The sequence below is a fragment of the Sitophilus oryzae genome, unplaced genomic scaffold (assembly GCF_002938485.1).
Source record: "Sitophilus oryzae breed Bouriz unplaced genomic scaffold, Soryzae_2.0 scaffold_177_pilon_pilon, whole genome shotgun sequence".
Classification (NCBI taxonomy): domain Eukaryota; kingdom Metazoa; phylum Arthropoda; class Insecta; order Coleoptera; family Curculionidae; genus Sitophilus; species Sitophilus oryzae.
Window position 1 is genome coordinate 6,710,692 of NW_022146479.1, and position 25,905 is coordinate 6,736,596.

Here is a 25,905-nt window from a genome sequence, read left to right on the forward strand (position 1 = left end):
TGAAATGAAAGGAGTGCCGTACTCTGCCTGGAATTCACATGTAAAAGGGCACGGCAGAGAAAACCATGATCACTATTCCAGAGAATCTAACTATGCTGTCCTGAACTTTAATAAAAGAGAAATAATGATATAGAAACTGTCCTCATACCTAGGTTTATAGTTTAATACATTCAAAACATGCCACATATATCGTTCAAAACTGAAGAGGTTTTTGTTAGTTTAACGGGTCCCCACCCGTAGGTACGAAGTCCCTTGTTGCGGAATCGACGCTAAAGTTGAAGGTTTGGTGCCAATATCTTATAATTTAATAAATTGTAAGTTATTCTATGAATTATTTTATTTATTGTTTTTGTTTGCCCTTTTGCGAGCTAAGATATTCGCCCATGCAAGGTCGAAAATTGTTAGTATACACTCAACAAGGCTCTTATTCTCACAAACCACAAACATCGGCATGAAGGAACAGTAAACGATTTTATTTAGATTACTTTTAAACTGAAATTATTTACAGCATAAATAGAAATGCATACAGATGTTATATATTGTCTTTGTCAGATCAAATGAATAAGGAAAAGCTTTACAACAGAATTACAACAAGAAAACAAAATAATATGATTTAGTTAAATAATGAGAAAACATTTACTTTACCTTTAATAATATTCTTTGTCACAAAACTCAAGAACCAGAATAATATCAATGCCTCTCGAATGGTAGTCTAGAAGCTATTATCTAACAACTATCACCTCTGTTCGTCGCCTGATTTCCCTCTCCCTAGTTTGTGAATAATATTTTAAAAATCAATAATTTTGTTTATGTATACAGAGTGTCTTAAAAATGAATGTTTTGAATTTAAATAAATATGTCTATTTTTAAATAGGCGGTTCATCTCAATATATTTTCTGTAACTGTAGGCTTTTGTCTTATTTGAACAACTTTTAAATTACAACATGTATTATAACATGGTAGCGTAGACAGCACAACAAACTGCACATTGCCTGGTTTTGAATTGTTACCTGTTCAGTTTTAATTTAAAATATCTATGCAGTTTTTCTTGAATTAGTAGTAAAGCTGGATTGTCCAAAGTTGCTCAAATTTGACATGTGTATTCAGCATACGCAGATCTTTAATAAACCTATTTACGACTTCGCTGTAAAATCAACAAGGGAGCCAATATTTGGACAGTTCAAAATTCGCATGGAATTTTTAATGTTTCCAACGCCGATGTACCACCCCCTATAGTCAAATAGGAACATTAATTTAGTATAAAAAGCACAGATTAAATAAAATACTAATTTTATTTCTAAAGATTATTAACATCTACCGTATATCTATATCTACAAGTAATTTTTATAGACACTGAAGAGTCGAGAGTGAATTAAAGCTAGAAACGAATAAAAAAAGAATAATATAACTTAAAATTACCTCAGAATCGAAGGAATAAATCAGAAAACTCGCTTTTAATATTAATAAGCAGCTTCCGAGAGAAACCAAAACACCATTGGTCAGTCGCTAAGGTTTGGTGATGCCTGCTCGAAATCTCCAGCCTCTATTGGATAAAGTAGAGGGTTGAAATGTAAACGCAACCCCGTTTCCAGTGTTCAAGGCGGAGCCTGATAAAGGGTAATCTTGCACGTTGGGAAATATTGTCATTCGCACCCCGAATGTCTTAGCGGTTAGTTGGTGGTTGATCCTGTGGGATAGTGTTTATTTTGTGTTCTTCATGTAAATTCGGATACAGTTTTGGTTTAAGTGTCGGTATATGAGAGAAAATCAAGTAAGTTAATGTCATTTTTTCAAATATAAATTTCAGTTCTTCTACTAAATCTTACTCGAATAAATAATATAAAACTTCCCGCTATATAAAAATATAAAGTTTATAAACTATAGTGAGTCTTTAAATACATATTTATTAGTTTATAGTTTACAGTATTTCTTTTAAATCTGTTTGCGTTTTTGTATAAATCTAGTCTTGAAACTTTTCACTTACTTTTTGAAGCTATATATTAATTTTTATGTCAATTTTTAATAACCGCTATGGCTCTTTTTTTTCAATCATACGGTTACTATTATTTACTTAAAAAAAATATACCTAGAACATTTATAGCTTTTAAAATTAAAAATCTCGTTGTAACGCTCTATATAAATTTATAAAATAAAATCTGATGTTTTTAAAATTTCAGAATGGATACAATAAAATCAAATTTGGCGGATTCTCCAAATTCTGCTTTACCTCTTAAAAAAGAATTGACGCCAAAACCTAATCAGGTAATTCTCATATATAATACTGTAAATGTGGCACATTATATAGTTCCCTGTGTTATTTTTTTATTTCTTCTTTAAATTGTTTTTTTAAAGATAGTGTCATATTGGTGTCTCTTTTTGGGTTTGCTTGTAGATTTCTATCTAGTAAATATTTTGAAAAAAAAACCTTATGATGTCATGAAAATAACGTCAAAGTAGGGGTAGTACTTATATATTAGTAAACTCGTAGGGGGCATATTAGTTAACTCGTATTATCAGTTAACTCGTAGGGGGGCAGATTGACTTTAGTCATTCTACCTTGGGGGTGCTTGGGGAGTGACGCCCCCACGGTCCTGGACTACACGGACTTTGTTTTGTATAGTGATGAGCAACTGCAAGACCGAGATCAAGACTCGCTTGGTCCTGGTCTTTGCCTTGCAGGGTCCAGTCTTGGTCTTGCTGCAAGATTCTTGCAAGTCTCTAAGTTCTAATGGATTTTTACTCAAGGCATTTTTTACATTGAAAATCTTTAAACAAATTTTAAGTAATTTAATGCCAAGGAAACTTTTTGAAGAAAGTCCATAATTTTTTTTAATAATTTGTCCCATAATTTTTTTTAATATACAGGGTGGGCCGAATTTAAATCGAAAAGATTATTTTTTATTTATATTTAAATCTGCAGATAAAAATGAGTAAAAAACTTCGTATAAATGTATGTCCAAAATGCTTCGTTTCGGAGATACAGGGTGTAGAAGTTTCATCTTTATTTTGGTTCTTTCCAAATAATTTTTGAAGAAAGAAATAATATTTGTCCCATAATTTTTTTTAATATACAGGGTGGGCCGAATTTAAATCGAAAAGATTATTTTTTATTTATATTTAAATCTGCAGATAAAAATGAGAAAAAAACTTCGTATAAATGTATGTCCAAAATGCTTCGTTTCGGAGATACAGGGTGTAGAAGTTTCATCTTTATTTTGGTTCTTTCCAAATAATTTCTGAATTAACGTAGATACTTGGATGAAAATTGATGTCTGGTTTTTGATGAAATTTTGCCACAAAAAAAATCCAAATTTATTACTTCGGTCTAATAACTATCTAGTCTACATGTTTATTTTTTGTCAGTGGTGACATATTGATTATATATCGATTCCACATATCTTGAGAATGGTTGCTCGTTCCGATTTTTTCCAACGCACCCTTTTTGAGTAAAAAAATGGGGGAAGTGTAAGTTGTTTGGTTTGTTTTCTTTTTCAGTAGTATAATACAGGCACGGACAAAAAGTTATAATTCAAGACAGTTGAAAATGTGTGCCCCCTACAAGTGGGAGGGAGTCTTACTACCATCAAAATTCAATTTCTCATGTAAAAAAATACACAGATACCAATTTTCATCCAAATATACGTTAGTTCAGAAAATATGTTGGAAAACCTATATAAAATGAAATTTTTTAACCCTGTATCCCCGAAACGAGGCATTTTACTTATTTACAGAATATGTTGCCAAAGTTTCCCGATTACAATTTGAACCACCCTGTATAAGTATTACTTTTTTAATTTTTCTTTGAATAAATCGTAAAACACTATTTATAATAATTTAAAACAATCATTTTGAATCAATACGTAACTTTTTATATCATATTTATTTATTTGAATGGTCCAAAAACTATGAGCGACTTAACTAATACCACATACTAATATAGCACAGTCTAATACGGTTATATTCGGTATGTTTCAACCAAGACCATAAGACCTAGACCAGTCTTGCTCATCACTAGCCTTGTATCCTGTAGAGGTAAACACAAATGTGTACCTGATGCAATAGGTAAAGGTAAAGGCAATAGGTAAAGTCAGGACCAACTAATTGCAAAGACTAACGAAGGTTTTCCTCTGGATTCTTGTTGAATTCGATTGTGGCCACAAGGACAAAGACGTAGTGATCGGTCACTTTGCAGGTCAGAATCCAACACTAAGTATACTAAATTGGTGCCTAGTTCATCATGAGGCTGAAGTATGATAACACCAACACATTACGAATAAAAACATGAGAGTTTTTTAGAGTTAGCTCTTTCGATGTTTTGTCGGTGGTCTTGTCTTGAAGGCAAAAGGCTTTCCCATCAAATATATGACGGAATAAAAAAAAATTGAATTTGAAAGTGCTGTGCAGCTTGGTACACAACCAGGTATTTCCCAATGAATCCCGCAAATAAACGATACATCTGGGTGAAGTCCTGTTACAGTGACTGTTATACGGAAGACATCCCTGAGACATATTGCCATCTCCTTTTATAAATTAGATTTGTGATGACTTAGAATTTGGATGATGTGTGTTCTCTGAAGAAGGATGTATAGATGGTCCAATGATCAGATTTCAGTTCTTGATTTATTTGAATGTCAAACATTAATATTACAATAGGAAAAATATAAATATATATCTAAATTACTTAATCTTTTGATTGATCCAATTGAAATATTATTTCTACACCTACCGCGATGTTCTTTTCATTGAATCAAAGGGGTAATTATTTTAGTTAAGACACACATTATTTAAAGTATTTAGGGACAAAAAGTAACTTATATTAAACAAATCAGTTTCAGGTGTCTACTGTAGTATTGTATGGTGTTCCTATAGTTTCGTTAGTAATAGAAAATCAAGAGCGTTTATGTTTAGCACAAATATCCAATACCCTTTTAAAACAATTTAGCTACAACGAAATACACAATCGTAGAGTTGCTTTAGGTAACAAGTAAAAACATTCGACGATGGTTGTCATATTTTATGAATGTGTTCTGTAGGAATAACTTGTGTCCAGTGCACTCCAGTTCAGTTAGAGATCCTTCGCCGAGCTGGAGCAATGCCTGTATCTTCCAGAAGATGCGGAATGATAACCAGGCGCGAAGCAGAACGTCTTTGTAAAAGTTTTATCGGAGATAACGCTCCACCAAGGCTTCCAGACGACTTTGCCTTTGCAGTTCATCACGAATGTGCTTGGGGCTGCAGAGGTTCTTTCCTTCCGTCACGATACAACTCATCGCGAGCTAAATGCATTAAATGTTCCGCTTGCGGATTGTTCTTCTCTCCAAACAAGTTTATTTTCCATTCTCATCGTTTAAGTGCCAACGACAAATACGTTCAGCCCGACGCTGCAAATTTTAACTCATGGAGAAGGCACATGAAGCTTAGCGGAAGTCCTCCCGAGGAAATAACGCATGCTTGGGAAGATGTCAAAGCTATGTTTAATGGCGGGACTAGGAAAAGGCTGTTGAGCTCGTCGTCAGTGTCGCATTCTCCGAAACAGAATAGGATACAATCCCAGGGACAACCAATTATTCCCTCACCGCGCTTAGCAAGTTGCCAGGATATCCCTCTGCCAATATCTCGGGTTGCCATGGATCTGATTTATCAAAAACCTCTTTCTTTTTCTTCTTATTCTTCTCTCTCGTGGCTCAAAGGCAGTTCTATGATTTTCCCACAAGACAATCCGTTCTTTCCCATGGACAAAACGTACCAATCTGCTTTCAAGCCGGTTCAGCCAGTCGTTGAGAAAGCCTGGTCCCAGAAATCAGAAGATAGTGATAATGAAGTGGATATTGAAACAACAGACGATAACATAGAACCTTCATCTAGCTGGGATTTGAAAGATGAGAAGGTGAGTGTTATTAAAATATAGTGGTAGAAAATGATGTATTGGACTTCCACTGTCTATATTTTAAGACGTTATACAAAAACAGTTTCACGTCCTGAGCAGTACAACTATCTTTAAATGTTATCGAGTAAATATTTTAACTTGCATTAATTTGTTTTGGTATAAAACTTAACAGTTAACAGTGGATGGTCAAGAAAGCATTTAGTTTTTAAAAGACCAAATTTATTAATTACATTATTAAAAATGAATTTCGTTCCAAAACTGATGAAATATATATTGTTCTAATTTTATATTTAGATTATTTTGTTGGTGTTAGTATTGGTAATAATATAAGTGCTTCAGTAAAACTAATGATGAAAGTTTAGAAGATGTAGAATATATGGGAGGGGGGTTAATCACCGCGACCTTATAGATCTATTGTGTCCCCTTTCTTTGAGCTACAACTCATTATACAGTCTCAGGCCTTTGGCAAAAGCCAGAATCTGTCTAAGAACCAGAGATTAGTTCTCCATCTCCGATATCAGTCGTACCAAAGTTCTTGGCACGAATGGACGTCGTCTCGGTGCATTCAGTGATGAGGTGTTCTGGAAGTTTAGAAGATACTGTATACGTTATTTTTTTATGTTCCGATGAACTGAATTCCATATATAGTTAGTTCAGTGAAATAAATGATGCCTTGCCTTAAAGTTTCTTTTACTAAACATTCATATCTAAATTGTAATTTTTAAAGTTATTGGCATCAAAAATAAAGAATTGAATAAACTGCTACAAATATAATAATTATTTTTGTATATAGAGTCTGGAACAAACCAATTAAAATACCACTTAAAAATCATTATTTAAGAAACTCATTAGAGAAAATAACTAGACCGTTTATTGAGCTGGAAGATTTAACTAAAGGTTAGATAAGGATAGAAAAAAAAACACACACAAATCTAATCCCGCTTTATACTTTTATAAAGGACGAAACTAATACGTGACGAGGAGCATTTTCCCTTGGGAGGGGTACGAATTGAAGCAGTTACAGTGGGCCCCTCTTGTTGAAAATAATAGCCTGAAGATGAGTGAATTTCATTGCTTATAACAGACGTTCATTAAGAGAAGGGTATTAGCCACAGATTACAGGTATTTTGCGACAATTAAACGGTGTTTTTCAATTGGAACGTGCGGTTTGATAAAAATCTCAACGAAGCTTAGAGGATTAAAAATGTTTTTAAAGTCGTATTAATTCTTTTATATATTTTTTTTATCTAGAACCAACATCATCATATTTTCGTATTCAGCATTTTAGATTTACTGTACATAAGACAACTGAAATGTATTGTAAATTACTGCTTACTGGAATCTTTATTTATCATCTGTATACAGGGTGTCCCAGAAATAAGTGCAAGTATTTTAACTGGTAGTATAGTTCAACTCCAGAAACACGCCTATGAGGTTTTTTTTGCGGACATTTTTTTTTTAAATTCGAAATTTTTTGAAAAATTTTTTGGAATTTTTTTTAGTTTTTAGTTAAAAAACATAATTTCTTGATAATATGGCAACATAGGTATTAGATTAAATTTACAAGAAAGAAAATCCAGAAAAGATTCATTCAAGAAAAAAATGATTTTTTGCTAAAATTTTGAGAACCAGAAATTTTCAAAGTAAAATAACTCGTTATTTCGGAATTATTTGAAAAACAATAAAGAGAAAATATGTTTCTTTTATCGAGATCTACCACCCCTTAAAATACTTGCACTTATTTTTGGAACACCCTGTATATGTTTCTATTTTATGTAGTGTCGTGAGTCTGATTTAAATTTCAATTTTGTTCCATTATCTACTTCTGCAAGTCTAAAGTTAACTTTAGAACGTAGACAGTCTATGAAGCTCAGAATAGACTGTCTACGTTCTGTAGTATGACTATCTATATCCAGATCACCTTCTGTCTGGATATAGATAATTTAAACGGCCAGTACAGTGAAATAGATAGACTGCAAAAAGATCATATGCTTCATAAATTTCAATCACTGATGAACAATCTGTAGATCTTATGGTTATACTATCAAGTTGGAGTCAACTCTAAAATTCTACCACAAATAAAATCTACTTGCTATGTAAGTGTCACCTGAATAAAATAAAGACGACAAATGTTGCTATTGAATAAATGCAACAAAAGTAAAGTAATTTAACTGTAAAGGAACTGTGGGAGTATACAATAGAATTTTACAAATTGAAAGAGTAAATTTAACGGCTAGTTGATGAAAGGGATGGCGCCCAAACAGATTACAAAATTTACAAGAAATATAGGGTTTATCCAGAGTCTTTTACTAAATATCTAAAAGACACAATTCTACAAGAGGCTTCTGCACTTTGAAATTGTAAATTTATCAAGGACGCGTGTGGAGACAACAGACCTAATTCCAAAAATGCAACGACCAACTTCTGACTGTGTGTTACAAATCTGAATAAGATTTGTACTTTGAGAATGCCAACATAGAAAGGTGATGAAGATTGTGACACCCCAAAAAATAATGAGCTTTATAGGAAATGTATTATTACTAAACTTTCTATAAAAGATATAGTCTTACTATAGATCAGAGTTATTTAGAAATGATCTAAGCTTGTCGAAGTGATAAGAGGCGCTGGCCTTACAACTCAATGAATTAGTAGATATATACTGAATTGTCAGAAGTTTTCTGAAAAGAAGTAATTAGTTCTGACATACAGTAGTAGTTCAGTAATACAGGAGAAATCAGAGTTATGTTTTGTAAAAGTCAATCATGATAAATATAACGCGTGTCCTGGTAAGAGATAATTAATTTCTAAAGTAAACGAAGGAACGTTAAATATTAAAAGAAGATCAACTAGGAAAAAACAACTGTAAAAACCGGTGACAGGCGCGTAAATATCCACAGTGGAAGTGTAAATATTGTACAGGGTGTGTATACTGCCACCCTTTTCACCTCGATTAATGTGTTGGTCTTTTTAATCAATTGTAATTCAATACGTAAGTGTTTGTGTTTAATGGGACAAGAGGAGAGCTTTCTAAATGATTAAAAGCAAATATCTTCCGCGAACGATGACGTTTACGTTAAAATTAAAGTTAAATTAATTATGGAGCCGTTACTAAGTACAACGCGTTCTTTAAACAAAAAGCCGGGTCCCATTTTCAAGCCTTTTTTAATTTTCGTCGATATTTAATTAGATTTTCTATTTTAATTTAGATTTAGATTGTTAGTTAATTTGTTTATTGCATTTGAAGGATTGTAATTCGCCTTATGCTCTAAATAATAATTTTTAAACGTGCTTACGCTAATTCTGTTCACGTGTCACGTATACCGACCTTCTCTAGAAAGTAAACATCTCCAAATTTTGTATATTAAAATAATTTATGTGTATTTTAAGAAACTTATCTTAAATTTACTCCCAAACACATACAAGGGTAGTTGTGAAGGTGAATATTATATGTTTTTTAATAAATGGTTCTAGGCTCCAAATTAAAAATTTTAAAATCTGTTAAATATACAGGGTGTCCCAGAAATAAGTGCAAGTATTTTAAGGGGTGGTAGGTCTCGATAAAAGAAACATATTTTCTCTTTATCGTTTTTCAAATAAGTTCAAATTAACGGGGTTATTTTACTTTGAAAATTTCCAAAAAAAATGATTTTTTGCTAATATTTTGAGTCCACTGGATCTTCTCTGGATTTTCTTTCTTGTAGATTTAATCTAATACCTATGTTGCCATAATATCGAGAAATTATGTTTTTTAACTAGAAACTAAAAAAAAATGGAATTTTCAAAAAAAAAATTTCGCTCAAAAAACCTCATAGGCTCAAAAAACCTCTAGGGTTAAACTATACTACCAGTTAAAATACTTGCACTTATTTCTGGGACACCCTGAATAGGGTTGCATATAGGTATTTCCAAAAAAAGTGATTTTTTGCTCAAATTTTGGGGACCACTCGATCTTTCCTGTTTTTTTTTTATAAATTTAATGTACTACTTATGTTGCCATATTATCAAGAAACTGACTAAGAAATATACTACCCCTAAAAATATTTGCACTTATTTAAGACTCACCCTGTTTATTAATGATTAACGAATAATAATGTAAATAAGCCAAATCAACACAAGGTGGCGCACCTCATTCGCCTCGGTTGATTATACCAAGACAGAAAGATATAGAAACAAACACTTTTTTATTATAGCATGCATATTTAAATATCTTTAAATATCTCAAAACCCAAAGTATTTAAACATATTAAACCCTTATAATAAATGCCTTAGTTTATGTTTACGCCTGTGTTCTGCAATGTCCATATATGTTTTATTTGCAATTTTATGACGTAATTTTTTTTTTGAATTGATTTGTATTGTATGAAATTTTTTGTATTATTTGTATATTTGTTTTTGTGCTTTTTTGGTTTTGCTTTGTCGATGAAGCTGTTTTGGCTTCATTAATACATGAAAACTACGTTAATAAACTATGTATTGATATTATGAATAACTTTCCTTTGTATGAGGTGTAATAGAGATAATATGATGCAAATATTATATCTAAAGCCATATTTCTTCTGTTTTCTTAAATACATTATGTGTTTTTAAAGCTTCAACTTATTATAACCTCGCCCCAAACCTTTATATTTGAAAGTTACATACATAGGTTACATAAACTACACCCTCTACATAAACTACATTAACTACATGTAATGTAGTTTATGTAGTTTTTAAAAGTAACATGTAGTTTTCCGAACCCTGAAAATAAGTCACGAAAAAAAAATAAAAATGATAAACCTTGGCAGGTCAGAGTTTTAATAAATTTTTACTTTTATGTTATTTAATATAGAGTTAATTTGTTTATATTTAACGGATTATAAATGAGTTAGTGATTGAACATAGGTAATATTATTATACCTACATATTATTATGTAACTAAAAAAAAGGAGGAAAACGGATGGGAAAAGGTAAATAAATAAAAAGTCAAAAATACAAATTTATTGGCCTTTAAATAAAATTAATTTCGTATACATTGTGTGTACACTACTGTTTTTGGGGATAAACTCAGAGTTTTTGACAAAATTTACCCATTGCGATCTTCTCGTCTGACTTTTTGTAGTTTTGTACAGTTAAAAATTTGTCTCTGAAATATATTATAATAATATGATAATCAATATCCAAGTTTTTAACCCAAACAGTCAAAACACAAACCCTAAGTTACGCCTATGATCCTAGGCAAGCTTTGTCATTTGTAGTTTTGTACAGTTAAAAATTTGTCTCTGAAATATATTATAATAATATGATAATCAATATCCAAGTTTTTAACCCAAACAGTCAAAACACAAACCCTAAGTTACGCCTATGATTCTAGGCAAGCTTTGTCATTTGTAGTTTTGTAGGTTAGGTTAACCTTTACAAAGCAGTTAAATAAAATAAGCTTTTATTGGCTTAAAAATTCTTACCTGTGAAATGTAACACCATCATCTTTATGTTTTGGTGTCAGGGAATAGCCACAAGCGGCACAGCTAACCATATTTTCGGAACACTCGAATTTGGCCTCTGATTTGGCGAACTGGGGCGATAAAAAATGACAACAGAATGAGTCATACTCGGAGGACCAATATGGCCGATTTTGTCTCGCGCATACTTTAGTGACAGATACGAAACGCTCGTTCCTGTGTTTTTTTATTCATTGGATTATACCAAGACAGAAAGATATAGAAACAAACACTTTTTTATTATAGCATGCATATTTAAATATCTTTAAATATCTCAAAACCCAAAGCATTTAAACATATTAAACCCTTATAATAAATGCCTTAGTTTATGCCCAAGAATCCAAAAATGTAATGAAATACCGGGTGTTCCATAAGAAAAAATATAACTTTGGTATGGATCTGACACACCCTGTATATTTCAAAATAATTTTAAATTATGCACATTGCCTTTCTACATATACCCATAAAAAATGTTGTTTCTACATGTTTTTGTTTTCGTATAATCAACTGAGGCGAATGAGGTGCGCCCAAAGTGCGCCACCTTGTATAGATAGATCGTATTAAAGTTTATTTTGGAACGATCTTTGAGAGAGATGTGTATGAATAAATAAGTAAATAAAGTAGAAAGGAGGAAACATGGCAACCATTTCGCTTGGTGTCATTATTCCTAAAGGAAACGAGCCAAGACAAACGTTTAACTTGTTTCAAAATGACCCTGTTATCTTGTAAGTACGTGTCTTGTTTTGCGATATAAAAAAGGCAATCATGTACAAAATCAGCGCCGGTATCGACTGTTTGGATGTTTCCATTGGGAGACATTCATCCGCAGTTCAGTTTCAGTTTCCTCCCTCATGGATAAAAACTCATTTAACTTGGAATGTGTATTTATTTTATTATTGTTACTGCTAATGGTGCGATTCAGAACGATTTTTCAATTCCACTCTATTTTTTCCCCGATTTTTCAATAAAACAGGATTTATAAAGTAATGCTATTTTGTTTTTCCCAGACCAGTATTAGATTTATATTTCTCAAAGGATTTCCACTTTTGAAGATGAATTAGAGCAACAAAAAAATGCGTGTGCACTATGTGCGCATATTTGAAGTGGCACCTCTTTGACAGCTATTAAATTGAAGGATTTGAAGGACATACGTACACAGTGTAGTTTGAAATATTGAAAAAGTTATAAATTAAAAATTAATAAATAATTTTATTCAATTTCATAAAATTTGTATTAAAATGGCTGTGTGTAGTGTATACAGGGTGTCCCAGGCTGAGGATGCATTGGAAGTTTCTAGAGAAGCACAATATCTAGATCGGAGATTTTTTGCACATCATTATTTTACAACGAGATCTATCGATTAAAATATTTTCAATATGGCGACACTTCCGGAAATACCGGAAGTTGACAGCAGCTTTCTTGTTTTAAATGGGTGCCCCCAATTTTTAGTACATACTTAAATTCTCTGTAAAATTCTATGAATATTGATGTTAAACACTCTATATCTAATATTGAGAAATAAATATTGAAAATTTTTGGACGAAAAAAACTACCTGTCAAAAAGATTTGTATAGTTTAAAAGTCATATTTAGTGATTACCACAGCCACTGTGACATAAAGAGAAGACAAATGTGACTATCTAATTCAAAAATTAAATTGTTTAAATATCATATAATAATGTCGGTAGCTGTTATGGAATTGAGCGATTAAAAAATTATCATAAATCATTTTTTTCAAATAGGAACCAACTTTTTTTATTTCACTAGTGAAAAGGTTTTCCAATTCGTTACTTTTTGAGTATACATGTTCCTATACCTAAAATAAATCGTTTTTTGGTTATTTAAGATTTAGTTTGAAAACGTATATTTTTCTTGATTTTATCTAGCTTCCTTTGATATTAAGTGTCAAACAGTCAGACAATTTATTTCCATCTGTCAGAAAACGAATTATCTGAATTTCCTACATTACAAATACTGCTGCTTAAGAGTTTAAAAGTGTATTTATAAAAATATATCTCGTATTTTCGCTCTTTAGTTGATATCTAATAGTCGATATTATTAATAATATACCGTATGATCGAAAAAAACAGGGCAAAGTTGGCTTGGAAAAGATGATCAATAACATACTGCTTTTTGAACAAAGTGTCATAATATGACATGGCCAGATCTATTGTTTTACATCGCTTGACGTTTAAAGTCATCGGCTACTGGTTAAAATCAAGAAAAATATACCCTTTAACACTGAATCTTAAATAATTTAAAAACAGTTTATTTTAGGTATAGGAACATGTATAGTCAAAAAATAACGAATTGAAAAGCCTTTTCACTAGTAAAATAAAAAAAAGTGGGTTTTCATTTGAAAAAAAATGATTTATGATAATTTTTTAATCGCTCAGTTCCATGACAGCTGCGGTCATTATTATATGAAATTCGAACAATTTAATTTTTGAAATAGCTGTGGTAATCACTAAATTTAACGCTTAGGCTATACACATATTTTTGACAGGCAGTTTTTTTCGTCCAAAAATTTTCAATACTTTTTTTTCTCTAAAACGGTTAATGTTAGGTATAGAGTGTTTAACATCAAAATTCATAAAATTATACAGAGAATTTAAGTATGTGATAAAAATGGGGGTACCCATTTAAAATAAAAAAGTTGCTGTCAATTTCTGGTATTTCCGGAAGTGCCGCCATATTGAAAATATTTTAAATCGATAGATCTCGTAAAACAATGATGCGCAAAAAATCTCCGATCTAGATATTGTAGTTCTCTAGAAGCTTCGAATGCACGCTCAGCCTGGGACACCCTGTAATAATTATATATAGTCTATAGTATCTAATTAATAAATAATTTGATTCACTTTCACAAAATTTGTATTAAAATATAAATATTTTTGATAAACACGTGGACTGCTCACAAATACACGTCGCGTCACTCTAAAGGCTGATTCATGGTACACCGAGCCGTACCCGAGCCGGGCACGTTCCGTAAAGTAGACACCGAGCCACGTCCGGGCCTTCAATATATGCTACACCTAGTGGACAACGGGGATCATGTCCGTGCCGATTATATTCTAGAAAACAGTGTTGCCGCAGTGGTGCAAACCAAATTTGATACTTTTAATTCTATTTGGTACAGTGGTACTACATTTTCAAATCCAGGATGATTTGGTACAATAATTATTTCCCACGCGCACCGAAAATGAGTAGATATTTAATAATTATTGTCGTTGATATTGCATTAAACGCGCTTATCGATACCATTCGCAGACAATCCGCATTAATTAACGACCTATTATAAACGTTGTAATGTCTATAGCGTTGCCTATATTAAATAACCCGAAGAAAAAACTTGAAAATTTACTGTTTCTAACATGCTTCTATATTTGCGTTTTTTTTAATAAAATTTAAGTTTTCCAAGTATTGTGTGTAGTATTAGAATTACTTAGATTTCTTCAACCTAGACATACTTATAATTGGGTTTTCTGAATTTCTATTTCATATTTTTCGTCTCGATTTGTGTCTTTCTCCAGGAAGTTTTTTTATGTAGAAATTTATGAAGAAATTCACAGCGACCAAACCGGTTAAAGTCATTTGCAGATGTATTTTGTTGTGCTTTAAAAAATTGTACCAAAGTGGTACATTTTTAGTTTATAATGTGGTACGCGCTAAAAGTTGGGTGCGGCAACACTGCTAGAAAACAGTCGCTATAGGCCCGTAGACGAACGAAGTATTTAGCCGGGCGACTCATTTATGTTTGCCGCAACGGGGCCGGACCGTAGCGGATCCGAGGAAAAATGTACACCGACATTTCTCGGACGGGGTACGGACGCGTTCCGGCGCAGCTCGGCCCGTGCTCGGCTTAGCATGAATGCATAAGTATAAATAACATTTGACAATGTTTGGCCGTGCCTTCGCCGTCGCACGGCCCCGGCCCGTCACGGTGTACCATGAATCAGCCTTTTATGTTTGCCGCAACGGGGCCGGACCGTAGCGGATCCGAGGAAAAATGTACACCGACATTTCTCGGACGGGGCACGGACGCGTTCCGGCGAAGCTTGGCCCGTGCTCGGCTTAGCATGAATGCATAAGTATAAATAACATTTGACAATGTTTGGCCGTGCCTTCACCGTCGCACGGCCCCGGTCCGTCACGGTGTACCATGAATCAGCCTTTAAGCCAGCAAGGACAGCCCTTGTCATTTTTCGTCTCGCTAACTTGTGTGTCACGGCTTTGAATTTTTAGCCCCAAAGCGTGTAAAGAAGTTTCACTTAAAAAAGTTATTTTTTTCTTTTTGTTAAGAACTCAAGAAAGTGGGATGCAATAGATCTGTAAGGTCGCGGTGATTAACCCCCTACCACTCATTCTACATTCTACTATTTTTATATTATTCTTCTTACTATCTCTTTCTCTATTCAGTTCTGGATAGATAAATTTTGTCTGAGTATCATAATGCTTCCGAACTCAGATGAGTTTCATTCAACCTTGATTTTCAAAAAGTTGTGTTGATTGTTGCATTCCCAGGCCACTTTTTATTTGTATCTAGCCTACTTTTGAGAATACCGAAGATTTTTAGAGACTTCTGGAAAAATTTGCTGTAATTTTATTTAAAAATATCTTACTTAACAGTTAAATTTTATTTATAACAGGAGTTAAATCCAGAACAAGTTCTAATGCAGAGCAGTGTTCATGTAGATGGTAAAATTAAGCAAATTAACAAGGCGGCGCATGACACTAGCATGACAGAAATTTAGTTAAGACGAGAGTGCATCGCGATTATGTAAATTTTAATTTAAAATTACGTAGTAAAAGTCGGCAAGTGATTTCGTATAACGGTCCAGAAAGCAACATTTCCCTTGGGAAACTTAGGAAAGTAATTTAAAAAATTGCCAGTTGTACTGTTCTTAAATGTCACGTTATATTATCCCTCCACTCTCATTTAGAAAACAATACGATTTTTTCGAACTTTTTTCTTAAGCTACTGAAGTTGATCCTTCTAGGCATTGATGAGGTGAGGAATATTTTTCTTTATACATGTTTTTGGTGAAAAATAATTGATCCTAGAGAGAAAGAACATTAAATTTTTTACCTTATTACTAACAACAAAATTTTAGGAAGGTAAGGACATATTAAATAATAATGCAGAGAAAATTTTCTTATACACAATGGACAAAAACTTTGTTACAATATCTTGACCAAGATCAAGGATTAATTTAAACGAGTGAAATATTAATTTGCCGACACCAGCGCCAGCGGCGTAGCGTGGCGTCAACACAAGGGGATGTAATAAGTAACTGCAATTTATTATTTTACCAACACAATAAAGTTTTTTTCTTTTTTTTGTTAAAATCTTTAATTTTGAAGTTACTTAATAAAATATACAAAAAAAATCAAAAAAATAATCAAATCAATTAAAAAAGAACTAAATATAGGTAAAAAATCAAAGCTGTGAACGTATTTGTTAGATAATTTTTATTTCGTTTAATAATTTATTTTTATCTTTAGATCATCAATTTATCACGTATTAATTTTTTGAAATTTGTCCAAAAGACTTTTGGACCTGTCTTTCTTTATTATTGATAAAACATTGTCTGCAAATTAAATAATGCTAAAAAAGAAAACCATAATTAGAATTTAACTAATTCCCGCTGTGAAGGGGAGCCTCGTTTTAGGGTATTTTTACTCTGTCCCAGGAGACTGTTCAGGACTTAAACGTCCGCTAGCTGTATGCAGTAGGTAAATTCAATACTAACATTGTGTATTCGTTTTGGATATTTTAAATATTCATCCGGCTATAGAAGCAGTAATTAATCTATTGTCAAGTTAAATCTCATTGTCGAATTGTACTCGCCTTTAATTTACTTGTAAGAATTCCATTACGCTTTTATATTTACATAACCTCTGCCTGCCAAGCGGATGGCACATGAAAAATTTACGGAGCCTGTCGATTTAATTGTGAACAGATTATGACTTCAATTAAATATTCAGCTTTTCTTAGATTAGATTTTCATTATCTAGTTCTGTTATTAATTTTGTAGTCTATCCTTCTTCTTCTCGTCCGTTTCTCGAAAGAGTATGGTGACATTCTGTTTCTCTGTCATGAACGGCTAGAGAAGCTTCTTATAGTCTAAGAGCTGGCTACATAAAAAAACTTATCATCGTTACATGGCTATTTTTTTTTTGTGAAGTATCCTTTTGTGTAGCCATTATGAAATAGTCATGTCTGTCAGCGCGATCCCGGGGCTTAAAGCAGGGGCGGCCAATCGAAAGGGTGAAATTTTGACACTAAAAATATTATAAAGTACACAAGCTATAATTGCGAAAATAGCTTTTATTTATTATTAAGAAACGTGAAAAATTGTTGGCAGACATTTTCCTAGTCGCTAAAATGCCGACAGACAACGCGAAAAAGGCATGAAATTTTAAAAATTATTAAAAAATGAAATTTGGAGAATGAAAAAATTTATGGCATACATGCATGCCGATTGGTGGAAGTGGAATGTCATATTTATTTATTGTAAAAGCCGTATGAAAAAGGGCCGACAAAAAGATCGTGGCTAAATCAGCTGCAGATAGTTATCAAAAGCGCGATATTACTCTAGCGCTTTCAGGGAATCCTCGCTCTCGCAAACGAGTCTTCCTCTGAGTCGATATCTGCACCGTAAAATTTTTGTAGACTTACATATATTATGTTCCAATTAATAACGTGGCGCGCGTTTTCTGAAAAGGCTTATACAGTGTGAGTCTTAAATAAATGCAAATACTTTTAAGGGTGATTATATTTCGACCCCAGGAATACGTCTATGAGTTTTTTTTGTCGCAAAAAAGATTTAGAAAATCATGCATTTTTGTTTAAAATTTCCTGTATATTTTAGAAACAGCCTGTTTACCGTATATTTACCCACGGTATAATTATTTCTTAACCTACCATGCTTACGGCTTTAGTGTATGGCTACACACTAAAAGAATGGATGCAAATGCAGAAAAAAAAACAGGTGGCTAAAAATAAATCAATTTCTTTTTAAATTTTCAAACTTGAATAACTCGTTTATTTTGGACTTATTTGGAAAACGGTGAAAAGAAAATATGTTTCTTTTATTGAGATCTACCAGCTCTGAAAATATTTGCTCTTATTCAAGATTCACCCTGTAGAGTAATATCGCGCTTTTGATAACTCTACCGCTGATTGAGCCACGATTTTTTTGTCTACCCTTTTGCATTTGGCTTTTTAAATAAATAAACAATAAACATGACATTCCACAAATCGACATGCATGCATGCGATGATTTTTTTTTGTCAAAATTCCATGCCTCTTTCGCGTTGTCTGCCGGAATTTTAGCCACGAAAAAAATGTTTGTCAACAATTTTACACGTTTCTTAATAATAAATAAAAGCTATTTGGTAATTATAACTCGTGTATCTTATAATATTTTTAGTATCAAAATTTCACCCTTTCGATTGGCCGCCCCCGCTTTAAGCCCCGGGATCGCGCTGGCAGACATGACTATTTCACAATAGCTACACAAAAGGATACTCCACAAGAAAAATTAGCCATGTAACGATGATAAGGTTTTTTATGTAGCCAGCTCTCCGTCTATTATAGATCTTAAAATATCTAACGTACTAAAGGTACAACTGGTTTATTTTGGTTGAAAGCCGAGTGGTGACTTTCAACTGAAATTCGCAGCATTCTTCTGTAAGCCTACATTTTGAAATTATCTATTTTTCTGTTGACAGTTTTCAGGGTCCAGGTCTCAGATGCATAGAATGAATGTAGAATGAGCGGAAGGGGGGGGGGTAATCACTGCGATCTTAAAGATCTATTGTGTCCCCCTTCCTTGAGTTACAACTCATCATATAGTCTATGTGTTGCTGGGGGGACAGGGTATTTCCCATCCTCCTCTGACAGCAGATGTTTCTCCTGCGGGGTATACACCCGTCTACGGTTGGGGTTTGGCCTTCCCTGTCCTTCACTCCTTCACAGTCGAGGAGGCTAAGGTACCTGTTAGGTGGAGGCTGGAGGATCTGTCTCCATTTTCTCCACCTTTTTAATTTGGTCTCTCCTTAGACCTGATACCGGTGTTGTCCAGAATCTATAATAGAGGATATATCCCTCTTTCTTTATTACGTCGTTGGATTTGAGGTCAATTTCTATTGTGAGGACCAGACCATCCCCTGAACCTGACCCTCCACCCTCGATTTATGACTTGTAGCAAATGCAAGGTTTTTGGGAATTTTTTTAATTAAATACTGAAGTTAATCTGCTTAATCTAGTGTAATAAGTAAAGCGTTTTGGTATAATTTAGTGATTGATTTTGTTGTTATGGTAATATATAAGATAACTGTAAAGTAATTACATATCTCTATTTTTTTTAAATGAAGGTATGTTATTATTCTACAGTTATAGGCCCTGTTCTCAGAAGAATCTCTGACTGGTCAGCGCGTTTCTTATTGGTTGAAATGTGTAGAAACCAGACTAACAATCAGGTTTCTACGCATTTTAACCAATGAGAACAGTGCTGACTAGTCAGGGATTCTTCTGAGAACAGACCTATAATCATCAATTGTCAGTAAAGAATGATTGTGAGACATTTATATGATGATAGTTATTACGAAAAATTTCTTCTCCTCAAAGTTTTTATATCATTGTAATTTGAACACCGGCTAGTGTTACAGTTGGGGGTTGGAACCATTGGTGTTACAACCGCAAAATAAAACACAAAATCACCACAATACACTAAAATGCTTTACTTCTGCACTGGTCGCGCGTTTCGGACATGTTAGCATTATCAGCAGATGGTTAAAACTAACATCATCAGCAGGTTATGCTAACATGGTTAGCTAAACGCGTGTCCAATGTAAAATTAAAGTGTTTTGCTGTATTGTGGTGCTTTAGTGTTATATTTTACCACTAACTAGTAGTAATGTTTTAATATTTTTATAAAATTTTAAAACTACCCAGAGTTCAATAGAACGTAAATAAACCCAGACTTTATGTTAATTTGTTTTAGACTCATATTTGAATATTCATGAAAATAAATATATAGAATTTTATATAGACACATTCAATATTAATACTAAGCATGCTATATTTATATTTCAATTCAATACTTCTAATTATTTATAAGTTCCAAAAAGAAATTAAAAATAAATTTATGAAAAAGGATTATGTACCCTACGTCAATAAATTAATTTTTTGAACGGTCAAGCTCAAATTAGACTTGCAAAATTTGTTTGTCTGGTGTGTTATGTTTAACCCCTGATGGCTTTGCATCCCCTTGGGAAAAATCACCGGTTGCTAGGCTGCCTAAACATATTATGAACTGATTTTTGTCATTAATACCATTCAAACTTATCGGGAAATACGGTTAGAATTAGAAATTTATGTAAATAGACTCACTTTCAAAATAAAAAGGTCTTTAAAGTTAAACCGAAGTTTTAATTAAGGTAACTATACTCTTTCCACATAAAAAAAAACTTTTGCAATGTTCACTTTCTTTAATTTTTGTTCACCCCCTGGTTGGAACTGCATTTGAATATAAAACGACTTAATTGTTAGAAGAAAATTTATAGTAGTCGAGTTAGTTATTGTTTGGCTGACATTTTATTCGGTTAATGCATATAAAACTGCCTATTATTAAAAGTATGCTTTTCAGGTCTTAAAAATTGCACTCTGTTATATTTTCCATGGTGATAACTTTTTATTTCCTGAATTATAGAAAATTTTACAAGCTCTTTACAAAGGTATATTAAAAGACTGTTGTAAACTGGTCACTATTGTAGAATGTTCAATGTATGGGAGGGGGGGGGGGGTTAATCACCGCGACCTTACAGGTCCATTGTGTGTCCCCCTTTCTTGAGTTATTATACTGAGTTATAACACATTATACGGTCTTAGGGCTTTGGCAAAAGCCATTATCTGAGACGGTTTCACAGGGTGTTCTCCATCTTGGATATCTGTCGTACAACACTTCGAATGTTCTTGTGATTCCCCATTTTCCCCACAGAATCTGCATTTGCCGTTGTTTCTTAGTTTCAATCTACTGAGGTGCTCGTTGAGAAGACAGTGCCCTGTTAAAGACTTCATGATAATCTGAAGATTGTTCTTACTTAAATCAAGAAAATCTTTGATTTTTCTCGGTCGTAAGTTCTGAGAAATTTCTTCGAGTATCTTAGACCAAGTCCCATTCCAAGTTACGGATGGAGTCTTCCAGATTCTTGAGTTCCTCTTTAAGTGGGTTGCCACTTGGGGTGGTAACTCTTAATTCCTACAACTGTCAGTTCGTTCAAATGAAGATTACATTAGATCTTTCAGATATCTCTACAAACATTGTCCAAATCTGTCTATTTTTTTAAACTCATAATTTTTACCTCCCTCAATTGTCATCAGTTATTATAGAGTTTTTGAACTTTTTGACTGATAATTTTAATTTCTTAGAAATATCAAAAATGTATGTCAGAAACAGGGTTTTTAATATAGATTTAATAACAGATATCAATGCTTTAAACTGATAGATAACTCTACAATCATTTTTATAACATTGTATAATTCGTAGAATTAAATAGTGTTATAAATAAATAAAATAGTAAAATAAACATTGACAACCAGGTTATTTAACATTTTTGTGCAATACCATTTTATTTCAGTTATTTATTCCTGGCAATAAAGAAATGAAAATAGTGACCTATAAGTTAAATTGGAGTATAACTATAGGAGATACTAAACATTTATCACCGTATACTTTGTTAGCGATATAAAGCCTGCTGTTTGTGTATATAAGCCATTATTCCACACAAATCCTTATATATCGAAACGTAACGTAAGATTATACATTTTTTTTATTGTTCGAAAACGTACCCCTTGGGGACGGTAATATTGCGGGGGCGCACGAAATCACACCCGTTAAAATGTCAACCCGTGCTCTTTAGACGTCCCACCAAAATTAAACTAGACGCCATCCATGCTTAAAATTAAATGAAATCTACGCCTTCGCTAAATATTAATGCTTCCATTAATTGTTTGCTCGTACATATTTAATAATAACTGATAAAGAAACACTGTACTGAAAAAGTCAGATTTACGTGTCTGATAACAGGTGAAAATAATATTCGAAAACAAAATACTGTATCATTATAAAACAGAAGCACGTAACAAGTTTTGATTATCGTTGGAAAATTGCTGATTTACATCGGGTTGTGAATAGGAATGGGCCATATTGCATCTTACCTATAGATATGTTTTCGGTATCGATATATTGATAAATTATCCATCTATCGATCACTATATTTAAAAAAAATCGGAATATATATAAAATAGAAAATTATTTTCAAATTTATATTTAAAATGCAAAATAGAAAACAGCTATTTTAAATAAGCGATAATACACAATGAAAATGCTTTCTTTCTTTTTAATGTACATACACATTAAATTTTTTTTTTTTAATTCTTTAGCTGGTTTAATAAATATTATTTGTTTCAATTAATGAAAGTCTTTTGGAGGTCTTCTGATTTTTCCCGTCTTATAAGAGCAAAATAAAACACTAAATCACCACAATACACCAAAACACTTTTACTTTTGCACTGGACGCGCGTTTCGCTAACCATGTTAGGACTATCAGCGGATGATTAAAACTAAATATTTTAACATTCTTCTGACACTGTAAAACGATATCATAACAGTAGTCTTTACTTTTGATCATATATTAAAAAATTACTTTTATTATTTAAAATACAACATAGAAAATATTTTTTCAAAAGTATTTAAAACAGAAAATGGCATTTTGTATTTTTTTGTATAGCTGTTTTATATAGAGTTTTTGTTTTATATATCGATATATCGAAAAAAATCCCATCTCTAAATCCCTTATTGTGAAAATAATTTTAATAATGCCCACCTACTTCAAAGCTGTTTTTTTGTTTATTACTGATAATACGTGACAAATAACTGTTTGTTAATTATAGATTTCAGAATCGATAGTGAACTCGCAAGTTTCTTTAGCGAATCCGCCTGAAAATTTACCAGCCCTGTCGCACAAGATTTGGAATCTGTCAAGGTTGCCGTTCGATAGCTCCGACAGATCTAATCTCTTGTATCGACCTGATTTACATCGAAGATTTCTTATTGGTTCCACAGGTAACTTTTAAGAGTTTCATTAATATGTTAGGGGAGATCGGGCTGTGATGGTATACGGGCTATAATGGCACACTTGCATTTTCCTTATACCTGTAAAGCCGGGCTCAAACGACTCGCGTACTTGGCAAACATTTGTTATTGGCATATACTTGCCATGTTGTGGAAATAGTTTACTTGTGTAATTATTTGTTACTCGTCGCGTCGTGTGAGAGCCAAGCTTGCCATAGCTATTTACAAAAATTTGGTATATTTGTTATATACTCTTGTCAAGTACACGTGTCGACTGAGGCCGGCTTTACGTTAGAAACATTTTAATAGACAATTAATAATTCATTTAGTTTGTTTTTATGCCTCGTTTAGTGAATCCGCATAATTGCGATTGTTTTTTGAAGATAAATTCTAAAACTCTTTTATTAGTGATTGAAAAAAATATTTTTGTGTAAATACCCTGTTTTTGATATAGCAGTTGAAGTCCAGACTTTAGTCCCTATTAGATAGTCAGTTTTCTATCGAAGTAGTAGAGTAAAACCATTAGGTTGAGGCAAAGCTGCAAAAACATTTCATGTAAAAAATATGCTTAGAAGAAGAGCGCAAAGAAATATTACGAAGTAGTAAGGTTTTTCTTTTTGGAGTTATTTACCGGTAATTCAGAAGATATTGAAGCTAAGCCAGTTAGCCAGAAATATTTATTTAAGCCAGTTTTCCAAAAAATTATTGAATCTCCAACATTTCAAGTCGAAAAAGAAAATATTTTCAAAAAAAATCAAAAGGACTCAAGGAATCTGAAAGTCAGCTCCAGATGTTGCTGTTCTTTACGAACTTCTACTTAATACACACCTACTAATTTTTTATATTTGAATAAAAATATTACATTTTAATACTAGCATAATTTCTTTAGGAGCTAAAGAACTAAAATGGTATAGCAACATACAGTATGCCATCATACCCAAAGGTCTAGGTATGATGGTATACCAGAAAGAAAGATAAATCTTATTTTTAGTGGTCAATTTTATAACTAGCATTTTTATTGTCGCTATAAATAAATAATGGTAAGGTTCTATAATTGTGTATTGTTTAAGTTTCTACATATATAACTGTTTTTAAATTATCACCCGTTAAAAAATGTATGCCATCACAGCCTCTTCTATATTTTCCACACGAATGACAACATTATCATATTATTAATTTATTGTAGAACTCTCCGAATTTTAGTTATAAAAACAAATTTTATATATTTTAGAGTGCTTTAGATTTATCAAAGTCTTGTGAATGAAATGTTTGGTATATCTGTATTCACGTGCTCAGTAACTTTCCGATGTATAAATGTTATAATAACTTGAATACAGTTTCGTAAAAATAGGTTCTCTATGGCAATGATTTTAATCACTCACACCAAATTCCAACTAAGCGGCTTAATGCTGATCAGTTTCCTTTGAATGTGGGATGGTGTAACTAAGTCCAATACAATTAAATAATCGCACATATGTATGTTACATGTAATCGTTAAATTACAATTTAATTCTTAGTTAACATCAATAATCCTATTTATTCCTATTCAAAAAACAGGCTTATTTTGGAAAATCCACCTAGTAATAATTCAATATGACGAGTTGGTATTGTAATATTGTACCGTATGATTGAAAAAAAAACGACGTCAAAGACGGGGGAATGACAATCGATAATAATTTTAGCAAGGTCATTCTCTAGACGCCATTTACTAAAAATTGCCATAAATTAAAAAATCTATAATTATTATTTTTTCTCGCGTTCTAAACTACATCATTGAAAAATAATGTTTACTCAATGTAAAAATAATTACACCTTAAGGACGACTGTCAGTAAGTGCCCTTAAAAATAAACAAGAGTACGGTCCAAGTAAATGACGTCCAGGGCTTGACCTCGCCAAAATTATCATCGATTGTCATTGCCCAGCCGCCTTTGACGCAGTTTTTTCTTCGATCATATGGTATAATGATATTTTTGCTCAAACTATTAACAAGTATATTTATTTTTCAGATGAGGCCGATTCGCCTTTAAGAGGTCCAGTAAATATGACGATAGGTTTGAAGCCAGCAATAGATTGTAGTACGTGTTCAAATGTTGGTACTTTATACAGCACTACGGACACTAGAAACAAAGTTACATAGATTGAACATGTATATTTTTTCTTGTATAAATTAGTGCAATATCGGGCATGTAAAGAAAAAAAGTAGTAGATTCATCGTTGCTAGGAACCATGATGAATATCTTCCATGAAACTCTTTCTATTAGTGATATAAATGGATAAAAATTGTAGTATAAAATATATATACAGAAATAAGTTTTTTATTTCGCATAGAATTTGGGAATTTAATAATCTAATAAAAAATTTACATTTTAACTACAGTCCCATATTCTCTATTTATTAC

The 25,905-nt window shown here is 32.5% G+C and overlaps 1 protein-coding gene across 1 annotated transcript; it reads left to right on the forward strand.

The window, feature by feature from the left end:
• Positions 1-4,823: 4,823 nt before the first annotated feature.
• On the forward strand, positions 4,824-25,750 carry LOC115882448 (SKI family transcriptional corepressor 1 homolog-B; the record flags this gene model as incomplete). The annotated part of the gene is made up of 4 exons (XM_030900513.1): positions 4,824-4,977; positions 5,034-5,887; positions 23,326-23,497; positions 25,514-25,750. Coding segments are annotated over 4 exons (1,311 nt in total), but the record flags the coding sequence as incomplete, so codon positions are not given.
• Positions 25,751-25,905: the final 155 nt, after the last annotated feature.